At 42.1% G+C, this 13,897-nt stretch overlaps 1 protein-coding gene across 17 annotated transcripts in view; it reads left to right on the top strand.

Annotated features, from left to right (window-relative positions):
* Positions 1–4,460: 4,460 nt before the first annotated feature.
* The window catches only part of LRCH1 (leucine rich repeats and calponin homology domain containing 1), a 127,797-nt gene continuing 118,360 nt past the window's right edge, over positions 4,461–13,897 (top strand). For 11 of the 17 annotated variants that reach the window (XR_010470649.1, XR_010470647.1, XR_010470646.1 and 8 more), the window contains exon 1: positions 4,461–5,064. Coding sequence is in view for 7 of the 17 variants with exons in the window: in XM_065053919.1 (XP_064909991.1) it covers positions 4,476–5,064 (589 nt within the window). In the remaining 10 variants the exon portion in view is untranslated. Of the gene's footprint in view, positions 5,075–13,897 lie in introns of all 17 variants that reach the window. The other 6 variants (XR_010470654.1, XR_010470659.1, XR_010470653.1 and 3 more) reach the window with 2 other exon arrangements.

Genomic DNA, 13,897 nt, shown 5'->3' with positions numbered 1-13,897 from the left:
TTGCCCCCTTATGTAGTGACCTTTCTCAGATGTATGTGAGTATGAAACTTGTGTATCTTCTGGGCAGTGACCATGCTGCTTACCTACCTTCTGAGCACCTGCTTTATATCTAAGCTTCCCCTCATCTCCTGCCTCCTATCAATTAATTGCTGCCTTCTTTCCCCTCCCCTCCCCCCCCTTTTTTTTTTCCTGAGCATTCTGTGAGGCAGGTGCTATATAGATGGATTTTTCTGAGCTATTTCCTGATATAGCTTCCCAGCCCTTCAAGCTCTTCTCACCAGCTTTGCCGCAAGGAAACTGCAGCTCATTGTCTGCTCTGCGTAGGCTACTCGTTCTGCTGCTATGTGCTACGAACCACTTGTCTTAGGCATGCTGTGAGCAGGTTCAGGAGTCTGTGCTTTAATTGAAAGGAACATCTTCTAGTCTGTGGGCACCTGAAGCTTCAGTCTGCATGCTTTTTCTCTTGGGATTCATCTAATAATTTTCCTTGTCCTAATGTCATTACAGTCATGCTACCAAGGGTGTACAATGAGCTTTTCTGAGTTGTGGCTGCTGTTTTGTGTTGTACCAAGTGGAGGTAGCCTTGCAGATTGAGTGATGCTCACTTTCTGTTTGGCATTTTAGTGTTTGTGTGTTGTTTCTGTCTCTGCACCAGACAACTTGTCCAGCGAGAACATTCATGTGAACAAACCCTCGGCATGCCCTGTGTGCAAGCTACTTCATAATAATAGCTCTTCAGGATTGTCTTAGAGCACAGGAAGCATGAGGTAAATGTCTATACATAGAAGTAAACTGAGGCTTTCCCACTCCATGCTGAAAAATCCCATGTCCAGTACAGGACAGGATTCCACACTGAGGTCATGTGTGGTCTTGTGAGGCACCAGCTCCCTGTACATAAGCCCTCATCCAACTCTGATCTATGCAAAACATGTGGGCCCTATTGTTTGCCTCTTTTCTGCCAATTTAAAGTCATAGAAATTCACTCTGAGACTCTAAGACTCACAGTCTCCCTCAGCTATGTTACTTTCTGTACACCTCTGATAGGATTTTTCTTGTCGCAGCCATTATGTGTGACCAAATTTGCTGAATGGTCACCTCTGCAGTCTTTTCCTTCTGCTCCACCCATAAGCCTTCCTTCTTCATTCCTTCTTTCCTCTGCTACACTTGTGTCTGCTCCCTGAAGAGCATTCACTGTTTTATTTTCCTTCTAGAGTTAATTTTTAAGCTGTTGGGGACTCACTGAAGAGTCAGACAAGTGCAAATACCATCACATAGGAACTGGTGAGATCATGTTGCTGGGAGCAAGGAATGGAAGGGCTGCTTTCAATGACAGTTTTCCACTGCTGCTGTGCCAGGCTGTACCTACTTTGTGATCCAGTCAAAGTCAATATATGGAGTGTGGCCTCTTGTATACATCTGCATGGACAGCGAACTGGTGCTGCTGTGATTGATTTTAATTTTTCTGTAGAGTTTCCAGTTTATAATCCTTTGTATCTATAGGAACGGAGATCTGGCACAGCACTCAGGCAGAGGAGAGAGGAAGTCAGGGCAATACAGCTTCAGTGCTCTGTATTTTTTTCTACAATCTTGCTAATGTTAGCAGCCTTCTAAGTACTGCTCCTAGGAGTTTCTACACAGTATCTGATAAGCACACATCATGCCTGCATTGCACCTCAGCCACTCAGATCAAAACGTGGTTTAAAACAGACTTCTGCCCTGATTATTAGAGTGTGCCCTTGCGTTTCTATAAAGGGGAACCTACATCTTCAACCCTGGCTAAATCGTGTACCAGGGTAGCTCCAGCCTATGTCCCAGCTGTCCTGATGTTTGGTGTCTTAAGGGGGAAAGCTGGGCTGACTTATCTGCCTCTGCCAGCCACAGACCCTTCATGTGAGCCCAATGGGGCAGCTGAGGTGGGCATGCTGTGCCTGCCTGTGTGCCAGGGAGCCATCAGGCTCCTCCACACCTTGGGTGCTTCCTGCAATGGAGGATTAGTTGCCCTTCTAATGGGGATAAGAAAGGTATTGCTGCTAGCATTCCTTATCTGAGATGCTGTGAACCAAATCCCAGGATTAGAGGTATGGTGAGAAGAAATCAAAGAGAATTTATTTATTTATTTATTTATTTATTTATTTATTTATTTATTTATTTATTTATTTTAAATCAAAATCAGCTCTAGAAATACTTTTGCCATGCCAGAAGTGAGGAAGGAAGGAACGTGTTGTCCCACTGTGGGAAAACTTACCAAACCTCAAACAAAAGACAAGCCTGTTACCTGACTGTAAAGAGCAGATGCTGGAAGATGAGTTCTAAAGATATGCTGCCTGACTGTTTAGTTCTATATTACTAGTTTCAAAATAAAGTTCCATGATGTTGGGTAAATCTCCTCTGCAAAGTCATTTACTGAGTTATAAAACCTATGTTATTTCAGATTTCTCTAAGTGTCAAGGAATACAGTACCTAGTTCACTAAACATGCATTCAAAAAAGTTCCATTATTGGGGAAGCCTAGCAGTTGCTTTTATTCACATTTTACAAGTACAACTTGTACTACTGTTCATCAAGACTTTCTTTACATTGCTGAGAAGATGTAGCTATTCATCTGTTTCATTATGTTTTCCAGCAGCAATACAAAGATTGCATGCAAGCTGGAATTAAGCTTTTTAACAAACCCAAACCATGCTGTGACTAGTGGAAATTTGTGGGAAAAACTATCTTAAAAATCCACCAATGTGCTTTGTCAAAAGTAATGTGATATCTGGGCACAACTGTTGATGTGGTGACTGTTGATTTCCTCTTAATGTAGGGGTTGTTCCAAGGAATGGTGTCAAGAATCGGTCCCTGGTTCACCCAAAATTTTGTCAGACTGGTAGGACACTGGATTTGTCATGCTGAAAGCTAAGATCTCTACATCAAACATGAAGAACTGGCAAGTTTGAACTAGAGTTTAAGCTCAGGGCCTATATTTTAGGTGCAGTATAAATATACTTCCAGTAAAACTATCCCTCTCCTACCCATCTAACCTTTCTTTAATGTAAGGCAGCCTCTTTGAAAATGCTGCTGTGCTGCCTGCAACACTTCTGCAGCGATGCAATGTGTATAAAACTTAAATGAAAAATGCTGATACTGAGAGCAAATATTAATTACAAAGAACAAGGTTTTAATGGGTATTATGATGCTGTTATGTTAAAAGATCTACCTCTAATACCCTTTCTCCCTTTTAACCAGTGCTGTTTCTTCTTGTGACTGCTAAACTCACTATGATCTCTCCCGATTTTCAGAAACTGAGAGTTATTTCCTTGTGGCAATTCTGTCTTCCTTGTCCCTGTAGCACTTAGTGCTTGAACTTCCTGGAGCTGGGAAGGCTTTGGTTTAATGTCAGCCACTGGTCACAATACAGAACATAGGGTAACTGAGAAAAATTCAATGGTCTGTAAAATACAGGCCATGGGTGATGACGTCCAAGTCCTTTTTTAGCTTTGAACTCTGTAAACCCTGCGGAAACATGAAGCCTCGCTCCTCTCCCGCTCCTGGGCTCAGCTTTGCAAAGCTGCAGAAAGTGGGAAGGGGGAATAAACAAAACCCAACACTCCTGCCCCCTCAGGAAGGTTATCTCACTGAAAACTGAACTGACCATGGTTCCTGTGCTTGGTTTGTCACTACAAATCACACCTTCGGGGGTCTCTCTTTGCCAGGCTGGGCCCCCGTGGCCACACAAGTGTGAAACAGTGGCTGCAGGAGAAGCAAGTCACAGAAAAGCCTTCTGCGGGGCAGACGCTCCCCATGGCCTGGCTCAGTCGCACCAGCACTGCAGCTTTTAATTTTCAAATGAAGACCGCTGCCTGAGCCCATGCATGCTTGCCTGCAGGCCTGCGTGGTGGTTTCACACCACCCAACCACAAATTCCTGTGTTATCCAGCCCCCGAACCTGCCGGCGCAGGATGCCGGGAGAAGGGGCCCAAGCAGGTGGCAGGCAGACAGAATCACAGAATTACAGAATGTTAAGGATTGGAAGGGACCTCGAAAGATCATCTAGTCCAATTCCCTGTCGGAGCAGGAACACCCAGATGAGGTTACAGATGAGGTGTCCAGGCGAGTTTTGAATGTCTTCAGGAAAGGAGATTGCACAACCTCCCTGGGCAGCCTGTTCCAGTGCTCTGTCACCCTCACTGTGAAGAAGTTTCTTCTCATATTTAAGTGTGTTCCAGTTTGTATCCATTGCCCCTTGTCCTATCATTGGTTGTCACCAAGAAGAGCCTGGCTCCATCCTCGTGACACTCACCCTTTACGTATTTATAAGCATTAATGAGGTCACCCCTCAGTTTCCTCTTTTCCAAGCTAAAGAGACCCAGTTCCTTCAGCCTTTACTCCTAAGGAAGATGCTCCACTCCCTCAACCACCTTCGTTGCTCTCCGCTGGCCTCTCTCAAGCAGACGTCCCGAGCTCGTCTTTAAAAGGGAAGGTGGTGAGGATGGGATGGCAAGCACCAATGGACAGCTCAGCTCTCCAGTCGCGGCTGCAGTTGCGGCCCGAGGCCGGCGGCGCGCCGCCGCTAGGTGGCGCCGCAGCGCCCCACCCCGCGCATGGCCCGCGGGAGGGAGGGGGGCGGGTCGGTGTCGAGGCGGAGCATGCGCAGTGCGCGCGCCTCGCCCGGGCCGTTTGCCTCCGCCTCCTGCCTGCGCCGCCGCTCCCGCTCCCCCTCCCGGCGGCGCCGCCGCCACCACAGCGAGCGGGAGGAGGAGGAGGAGGAGGAGGAGGAAGGGAGAGAGGGAGGCAGGTCCGGCGGCTCTCTCGGGTACCCCCAGCGGCGAGGCGGGCGAGGGGGAAGATGGCGACGCTGGGAGGCGATTCGCAGCCCTTCCCCGCCGCTGCTCTGTCGGCGGCAACGGCCGGGGTGGGCGGCGGCGGCTGCGGCGGGGCGCTGGGTTTGCAGGCGCCGCTGAACCGCGGTCTGGAGCGGGCGCTGGAAGAAGCGGCGAACTCCGGGGGGCTCAACCTGAGCGGCAGGAAGCTGAAGGAGTTCCCGCGCAGCGCCGCTGCCCTCAGCCACGACCTCTCCGACACGGTGCGGGCAGGTGAGGCCGGGTGGGGAACGGGGGGGGCGGCCGGTGCCGGTGTCTGACTGAGGGGGGCGGGGAGGAAGGGGGACGGTGGGTCGCCCGGCGATCTAATCGGGATCTAACCTTCCCCCAGGCATCCTAGTGCCCCTCAACCTCCCCATGAGGAGGACACCTGCTCCCCACCCTTTCACTCACCCTCTGGTATGAGACGTTCACCCGTCCCCACACGGAAACCCAGCCCGCGCCCAGCTCTCTGTGCACTCTGCTTGCTTTATTCCGCGCCCCCCCTCCGCCCCCCTCACTCCCCGCCTTGGTCTGTGAAGTAGGTGTTTGCGCCCATATGGCTGGATCGCTGCACACCCCCCTCCATCCTCCCCCTCTCTGCATTGGGTGAGGCAGAGTTGGCTCTCCCCTGGCACACTGGGGGAGAGTGTGTGTGTAGGGCAGAATTCTTGCTCGCACCTGTCTTCTTCCCCCCTTTGCGGAATGTACATGTCTGTGCCACCCTTCCCCGACCGCTGAGGTTTGAGGTGGCAGCCAGCCCACCTTTGAATCGCTTTCGTGAGGAATGCATACGCGTGCCAGGGTGGATATCTGCTTCTTCTGTCCCATTGCATGTGGGTGGACCCGCCTGGTGTGGAGGGGATGCAAGTCTGTATGTAACCACATTAAGACACTTGTGTGCCTCTGAACACCTCGTCTGTTTTCACGCCACAGGTGGAGGCATGTCCATAGGAAAAATTTTGCTCTGCAGCTACCCCAGGGAGCATGCTGCTTTTCACAAGTGCTGCTTGTCTGACAATGGGGTTCACATTGAAACTTGTACCTTTACAGTCATGCAGCCGTAGTTCCAGCTCTGTATGCAATACTATCTTCCAAGGCAAATTCAGAGAGAAATCAGTGTCTTCACAGGCACTGTACATATTCTATGGTGGAGGACACCATCATTACATAAATCTGCAGAGAGGGTAGGCCTGACAACCCTGCAGGTAGGAGAGGTGACAGGAGGTGTATCCAGTCTTCATTTAACTTGCCCTCACACTCTTCAACACAAAAAAGGGCACACTTGTTTCTCACCTGAGGGGGCAGTCCCCCACAAAGGGTCATATCTGTTTTTCTGCCCCTGTTTGTGCTGAGGTTTGGAAACTAAACCATTCTTTACTTAGTGTAACTAGGTAGAACAGTGCAAACCCGCACTAGAAGAATATATTAGCATATTCCTAAGATGTTTAGTGTACTGCCTCCGCATGCCCTTTCGCGTCCCCATTTGTCTGCTGAAGATAGCTGTGCTGTAACAGCAAAGGAGTAGACAAGTAGTTACTTGTCCTACAAAACAGCAGGTGCTATACCTGCATGCAAACATGTGATAACATGAACCTAAATTCTCAACTGCTCTTGCACGAGGGTATTTATGCATTTCTGTATGTGGAGACATACGTACTGATTGCATATGTGTATCTAATCCAGCTGTGAGGAACAGAGTAATATCTCAGATGTGTGGTATACATAATATGTAATTGTTATTTAGGTCTGCCACTTGTTTGCTGTTGCTGAACGGATTTCACAGTGATCCGTATGAACACCTATTTCATCGTATCAATAAAACAGAAACACGAAGGAGCCTCAGTGAATGAAACTACTGTAAATTGGTAGCATGAATTGTCTTGCTAACCATTAACTGACTCAGTAACAGATGTGATAGTGAAAGGGATAAAACGTGCTAGTGGAACTGAACGCAGCTTGTCTCCCCAAACAAGATGTTTTATCTCTTTTTTTAACGTTGTAATCTAATGAAGACACGCTGCAAAATGAGATAAGCGGTCTTGAAATCCAGAAGGTTAGCTTGTTTGGTTTGACCTAATATTGATCCGAACTGCTGGAAAACAAAATTATGTACTAGAAAAAAAAATTCTTTGATTAGCAGTGATTATGTGTTAGTATTTCTATATTGTGTAAGTGCATTCTGTATAAGTGTGAGCTGTGTTTTGCATATATAGATAGTACATGCTTGTTATATTTTTGTTTGAGTAAGTTTTCTATTTAGAGGAGAGCTCGGGAAAAAAGTAGTTTTTGCCTTCAAGCATTAATGTGCTTTTTTTTCAGAGTTTGCATAGAAGACATTCCATATAAAATTAAGTGTAAAATGAGATTTTCATTCTCTCTTTGTTTTGTATAAACAGCAGTGTAGAGCAGCCCATGTCTCAGTCTTGTAACAACAGCAGCCCTTTTTACATTTTGCCCTTTTAGGGGGACCATGCATTAATCTGTAGTTACTTTATATTTTTGTTTGTAACAGTATGTTGTAACTGTTTAATGGGAATTGTTTACCTTGTGAGTTAAGTCTTATTTATGAAAAATCTGTGTTCCTTTTCACTTGTTACATTACATAAGTAGAATATATAAACAGAAGAGACACTTGGCTTCAGCCCAGATTTTTGAAGCTCTTGGGGCAAACTCTTGATGGGAATTTTCTCTCTGACTTCCTCTCCATAAAAGTACATAGTATAAAAACAGCACTTTCTTGTACTGCTTGGAATATATACTTGCAATGAGTGACTTTTACTTTTGAATTTGATGTGCTGGTGTGTCTCCGAAGCCGTGAAAATTTGGTATTTGGGGTAGGAGTAGCCTTTCACTGTCAAAGCTTTTTTTTGCTAATGAGGGCCAATCTCACTGAAGAATAGACTAGTCTGGGGAGTGAGTTTAGAGGTCTGAGAAGCAGGGGATTTCCAGAAAACTGAAATCATGTCTGCACCTTGACAGTCTTTTAGCATTAGATATTAACAGTTCTTTTTGGGTTCAGGTACTCTCGAATATTATCAAGCTTGTGTTCTATGGAAGTTCTGAATGCTTTAGGTATATCTGAGGAAGACAGAAGTGTTAACCTTCAAATTATCAGTTCATCCATTTATTTTCTTCCTGAAGTTAGAAGTTGGATTTTTATATAGCAATTGATGCACTTAGGGAAAGGAAGCAGCTTGATTGTCTTAATAGCCGGGGCACAGTTGTTTGACTTTTCTAGTTCTTATTGCAGTTACATTTCATACTAACTGTAGAGGCTTAACTAGTCACTTTCTGTTTGTGCAGCTTCTTGGTATGCTTTTTCTTCTGTGACTTTGCATTGAATATATCTTGTTTATGGAGACATGATAGAGCATTTTTTTCCTCTGTCTTTGAAAGTTTTGCTCAAGAGCTGAGTGAGCCAGTCAGATGAGCTTTCAGGCAGTATCTTTGTACACAGAAGGGAGTTTACATAGTGCGCAGTACTGTTAGAAGAAAATAAAACCTCTGCGTAAAGTATCTTGAGTTTAGTCATATGTTTAAAACCACATCAGTGTGGATGCATTGCAAAAACCATTTCAAAAATAATAAACGCTATTCTTATCACTTTTATTACAGGCTGGGTTATGCAGAAGACAGTGGCACAGTAATCACATAGTTCTTAAGTAATAGTATGCAATTATATTCCTCAAAGCTACTGGGAATGCTGGAAGCATGTTAGTTTATGAAAGAGGAAGAAAAAGCCTAAAGCTGTTACTTAAATGTGTAACTATGGCTGCCGGTATCACTTCATCCTCTTTCTGTAGGCTTTGGCTGCATTCTGAAGACAAATCCTCTGAATGTTTTCTGGTGAATACCTGTTTCATCCATTTCTATTGTGTGAGTTAGGCACACGAGGAAACATTACTGGCTGCTGCTTGTGATGACATGGGAGAGAGGCAAATATTTTTTTTTAATCAGGTGTTAGATTGTTTGAAAAGAAACACGGATTGAAGCATTTGAATGCTAGTTTGGACAGTATGAAATTCTGGAAATAATATGTATTTTTATTTATTTTTTTTATATTAGAATGCTCACTAGACAAAAGAACTCCTACCTGATATTTTAAAAAATGTTTATAAATGGAGTGTGCTCTCCAGACAATGCTGTGCTCAAGACATTGTAGCCTGCCTGTCAGCATCTTTGAAATAATTGTTTGGAGAGTATAACTACAGATTTGTTTTCAAGATGGTCCAAAAATCACAGTAGCACCTGAACAGCTATCTGAGGGCGTGTATGGTTTTAGTGTAAAGTTTTTGCCACACACTTTAGCTTGAACTTTGACATCAAAGTTCTTTCTGTGGGATCATGTACAGGAAGAACAACCCCAAAAAACAACAAAAGCCAACCAACAAACAAAACCCCAAACAAATTTAGATGATGTCCTCCATCACAGTCGGGGAATGTGCTTGTTTGTACCCAACAGGTGAAATCTCTTTCTGCAAATTTTTTCTTGTTTTGGGGATTGATACTGGTTCAGGTGAAGTACGTTACTTTTAATCGTCTTTGCTAATAAAAAAAAAAAAAGAAAAATCTTATTTCCCAATTTTTGTTTAAATAAGCAACTGTATATATTAGGTTGCGGTAATTCTCACTGATTTTGTCCAGCTCCTTTATTAATGTAATTCTTCCTCACTTCTGGGAATTCTCCTGGTCATAGCAGTAGATGTGCACTTGGTTCGCCTAGTTATAAATGCAGGTTGTACTGAGAAGAATGTCACAGATACAGACTAGCTTGTTTGTGGTACTAAATACTTTCATGAACGAAAAAGGACCACCAAAGGGACTCTTCTTTAGAATTTGGTTATTATTTGCTCATTAGAGAAGAAAAGATATTTTATATGTCTCCCTCCTTTCAAGAATTCTCTCTGATTATTACTGCATTGAATAAGTTATAATTCATCATCTTGAATTCATATTTTGATTACATTGTGGGGTTTTTTGGATGAGTCTTCTTGAGAACCTTTCATTTTGCTCATTTTATCCAAACTCATATTATTAAAAATAACATCTTTAGTTGTAAATCTGAAAAAAAGAATACAACTCTGTTTCTTCCTTATGTTCAATAGTCAGTCCCTTCCTACAGCCTTCCTGTGTTTATCTGAAGATTTCTAACCTTACTTATTCCATCTCTTATACAAATAAAATCTTAAGTGTATTAGGAGAGAGGAAGAAGTATGTTTGTTTATTCTCACAAATGAATTGAATATTGCCCTACAGCCAAAATTTATGGGATGTAACTCTTTTTTTTTTTTGAGATTACTATATAATGTACCTTTATATCTAGGCTAAGAAAATAAAGAAAACCTGTTTTGTATTTGTTGTTACGTATCCAACAGTATGAAAGCATTTTCAAACTGTAACTTCATAGTGTGGTCTGTCTGGACATATCTATATCAACATATTCTAGTTCCTCCTTCCACGCCCCCGATAAGCAATGCTTTGTGAAAGAGCTTTATCAAACTAAGTGATTTTTTTTCAAGCATAGATGTTCTTAGCAACTTACAACTGTGGAATACCCTTTCAAGCCCTTTGGTCCTTTTTTTCTTTTTCTTCCCTAAGTCTGAGTGTGTCCTTGCTTGTGGATCATATAAACATCAAGGCTATTGACTCCTGTTGAAAAGAATCTGTTAGTTCTTTTACTATATTGAGTCTAGTCTGTTGTGCTTTTGAAAGTTACCTCTTTTGTCTGGAGATTTATGCCCTCATAGCTGAAATGCAGTCAATGGCTTTGCAGGTGCTGTTAGGCTCTTCTCTGGGCAAAATAAAGTGCTCTGAGTGCCTTTTGTTGTATGAAACAAATTAGGAGCACTCAATTGCCTGGTTACTGTTTCAGAATGTGGCTTGAGCAGATTAATGGCTTTCTACCACCGAGTCTGTATGTGTTGTGTCCCCATTTCTTTCCCCCGTGTGGAGGTTTGTTGATTGGGTTTTTTAATTTATTTTGGTTTGGTTTGGTTTTTTGCTACCTTACTTTGTAGAGAAGCTTCAAAACTAGTGCAGGGGCTAGGAAGTAGAAAAGATGACAGCCTAGAAATCACATGATAGGAGGGTGAAACCTCTCAGTTTCAGCAGGAGTAAGATCAGCTGTTACTGAACATCTACCCCTAAAGTTAACTTCCAATTTAGGGTGGCCTTTTTTTTGTGTATTCCTGCTAAGAATTGCCAAAGCCACGTTTGGCCATGCTGTGCATGTAAATGCATGAAAACAGATTGCTTTTGTAGAAATCATGTTACTTTGCATGCCTTTGACCCATCTGCCTTGGAAAGACTGACTCAAAGCTCAAAAAGTGCTTTTACAGTAGTAAAGGTGCTACAGGTTCCTTTTCAAACACTTCTAGTTGAACAACTTCATTTTTGAAGACCCAATCACATGTGATCACAGGCCTTGTGGGAGGTAGAAGCCAAATATCACTACGTGGTTTCTGAGGCTCTTTTCCTTCCCCCGTCTGTTTCTTTCATGTCCTCAGCACAAAATACATCTTTATTTAGACATCTGTAAAACAGGAGAGACGATGTGAATCTTAATATAGTTACTATACACAGAGTTTTGAAAACACTCAATACTTTTGTAAGGGGAAGAAACCAGGATAGAATATGCTGTGACAAAGTAGAATGAATATTTACCCAATAGAACTGAGACTTGGAAGAGGAAGGGGGTAAATGCCAATGTAATATAGGTTTGAACAAGCAAATGGATAGAAAGAAGATACTATTTAAAGGCAGAAGTGTTATACAAAGTGAGTGAAAAATTTTGAAGTTCTGAATGAAAATATTTAAAGTGGTAGAAGTGAAAGAAGGGAAAGGATTATAAACAGGGAGGTGAGCTGTATATTTTTGGTTGAGCGTTATGGCTTGGGATACTTTTCTGATATCTGTAAAATGAGGGAAAATAGATTTTTTTGAGCAGGTACATTAATGATGATTAGAATTTTGTGAACAGATAATTATATGAACATGGAGAAAATTACTCTAATATACATGACATTTACAGGCTTTATACTACAAATAATAGTTTTAAATTAATACTTTAAAAGAGTTCAATTTAAGTTTTGGAAACTTAGCCTTCATTTGCTTGCAGAAGGAAGAGCTGGTGGCATTTTTGCTGCATACAGAGTTGCAACCAAGATGAGGGACCGATGTTTTGCGTATCAGAATGACCATTCTAGGAAGGATGAGTAACTTTCCCAGGTTGCAGATTGTTCATTCTGCCTGCTGTGTTCACGCTGTCTCTGTTAGTAAGCATCTGCTAGATTTGTGAACATTCCCAGGCTGTTTAGATCCCTAATTTACAATGAAAATCAGTATGATTTAAGTAATTTAAATAGCACTTCTGAAACAAGAGACGTATCCTTAATGTGTTCTGTTGAGATCAGAATTATGAAAATAGCGTACTCATTTATTGTTCTCCCACGTGTAAAGCTGAAAGAGCCAGAAATGTTATCATCATGTTCAGCATGCAGATTACTGTCAAAAGTAGAAATTGGTATTGTGTCTCCTGACTTCTGACTGTTTTCTGCTGACCATATTTTGCAAGATATAATACATCAGTGTAGTTCTTTGGAAAGGTACTGAGGATGTAAACTTTGGGAGGAATAACTTTTTTCTGCCAATTTGGGGGTAGATGGGTCTTTGTGGGAGAAGTTCAGTTCTAAAATTCTAATGCTTCTCTCCAGCCTCTCTCCCCTAAGGGTGTCTTGCTGGCTAGCTTGCCTTTTCATTCCTTTCTTTCCTTGTATGGCGCAGGACACCATAATATCTGCAAACCTTCTAACTATTTAAAAATAGAAATAAGTCTTTCATCCTTCTATCCCACTCCGTAGGAGAAATATTTTTAAAGAAAAAAAGAAAGTCGAAACTTGTGAGACGATGATCTTGGCAGAGCTAAACGAGGGTTAGCTTTGCATTTAATTTGGAGCCTGGGGTTTGCGCTCACTTTTGAAGCTGCATGAAATGTTTCATGTTCAGCTGAGCTTGTGGGAATTCTGACTCCTTTAGTTAAAAGCTAGCTGATAATTTCACTATGCCAATGTGAGGTAGCTCTTCTAGGTGTGAGTAGTGAAGTTACCTGAAGTAGCTGGAGGTTTTGAATATTGATCCTTATGTGAAGCAGAAGAAGAGCAAAACCAGCCAAGCACCACGTTAACAGTGACCTGTGCTGCTTAATGGATAAAGTTTTTATGTTGGTTTTCTGTAGGCAGATGATTTTATTCTTGGTACAGCTTGCAGTAATTGTAATATTGCCATTATCAAGATAGAATTGAAACACATGGTTTAAAAACAGAACTTTTATTTACTTGCAAAACTGAAGTGCTTTAAAATGCAAGATTGGTAACAGATTTGTTTTCTGTTTTTTGGGTTTAACTGTATAGACTAGTTAGGTGTTTTCTACTAACACAGCCCTATAAATACTGGTACAAGGAGACACTGCTGGGACAGCTGGCATTAATATGTGAATGGAGGATTTGAAGTAAATAATTTTTTGAATTAAATAAACTAAATTCAGAAAAAAAATCTTGGAAGTATATTTAAGTGTGATATGGATTTCGTTATACTGAAGACTGTAGTATAATGTATGTTTCAAAAGTAGCAAAATAAGTACAAATGACAATTTCACTGATTTACTGTTTGTATACAGACATGTCAGGCTTTGTTTAACATCTAAAGTGTTCATCTTTGGTTGCATTATTTGCAGTGGCATCACTCTTTTGTAGCACTACATTAGACAGGCAAAAGGTAAAAATGAACAAAGTCAGATGAGAAATAAAAACCTGTCCACATTTAAATGTGAAGAGAAAAACATAAATGTCAAGTTGGATCTGTTGTTTAGTGAACAGAAAGAAACAGGTTCATAAAATGTGTGCACAAAGAAAAATTGGTCATCACCAAAACTCATTAAGTTGTTTTGGAAAATGGACAAGAAATGGGATAGAAAAAGAAAGCTGAATTGAAAATTAATCCAAGGAAAGAAGTAGAACAGAATATACCCTTGGATGAGGCTTACAGGAAGTAAGGCAA

This window comes from Columba livia, chromosome 1 (genome assembly GCF_036013475.1).
Source record: "Columba livia isolate bColLiv1 breed racing homer chromosome 1, bColLiv1.pat.W.v2, whole genome shotgun sequence".
NCBI lineage: Eukaryota > Metazoa > Chordata > Aves > Columbiformes > Columbidae > Columba > Columba livia.
The sequence above is the reverse complement of the archived record's forward strand: the minus strand, read 5'-3'. Positions and strand labels throughout refer to the sequence as shown.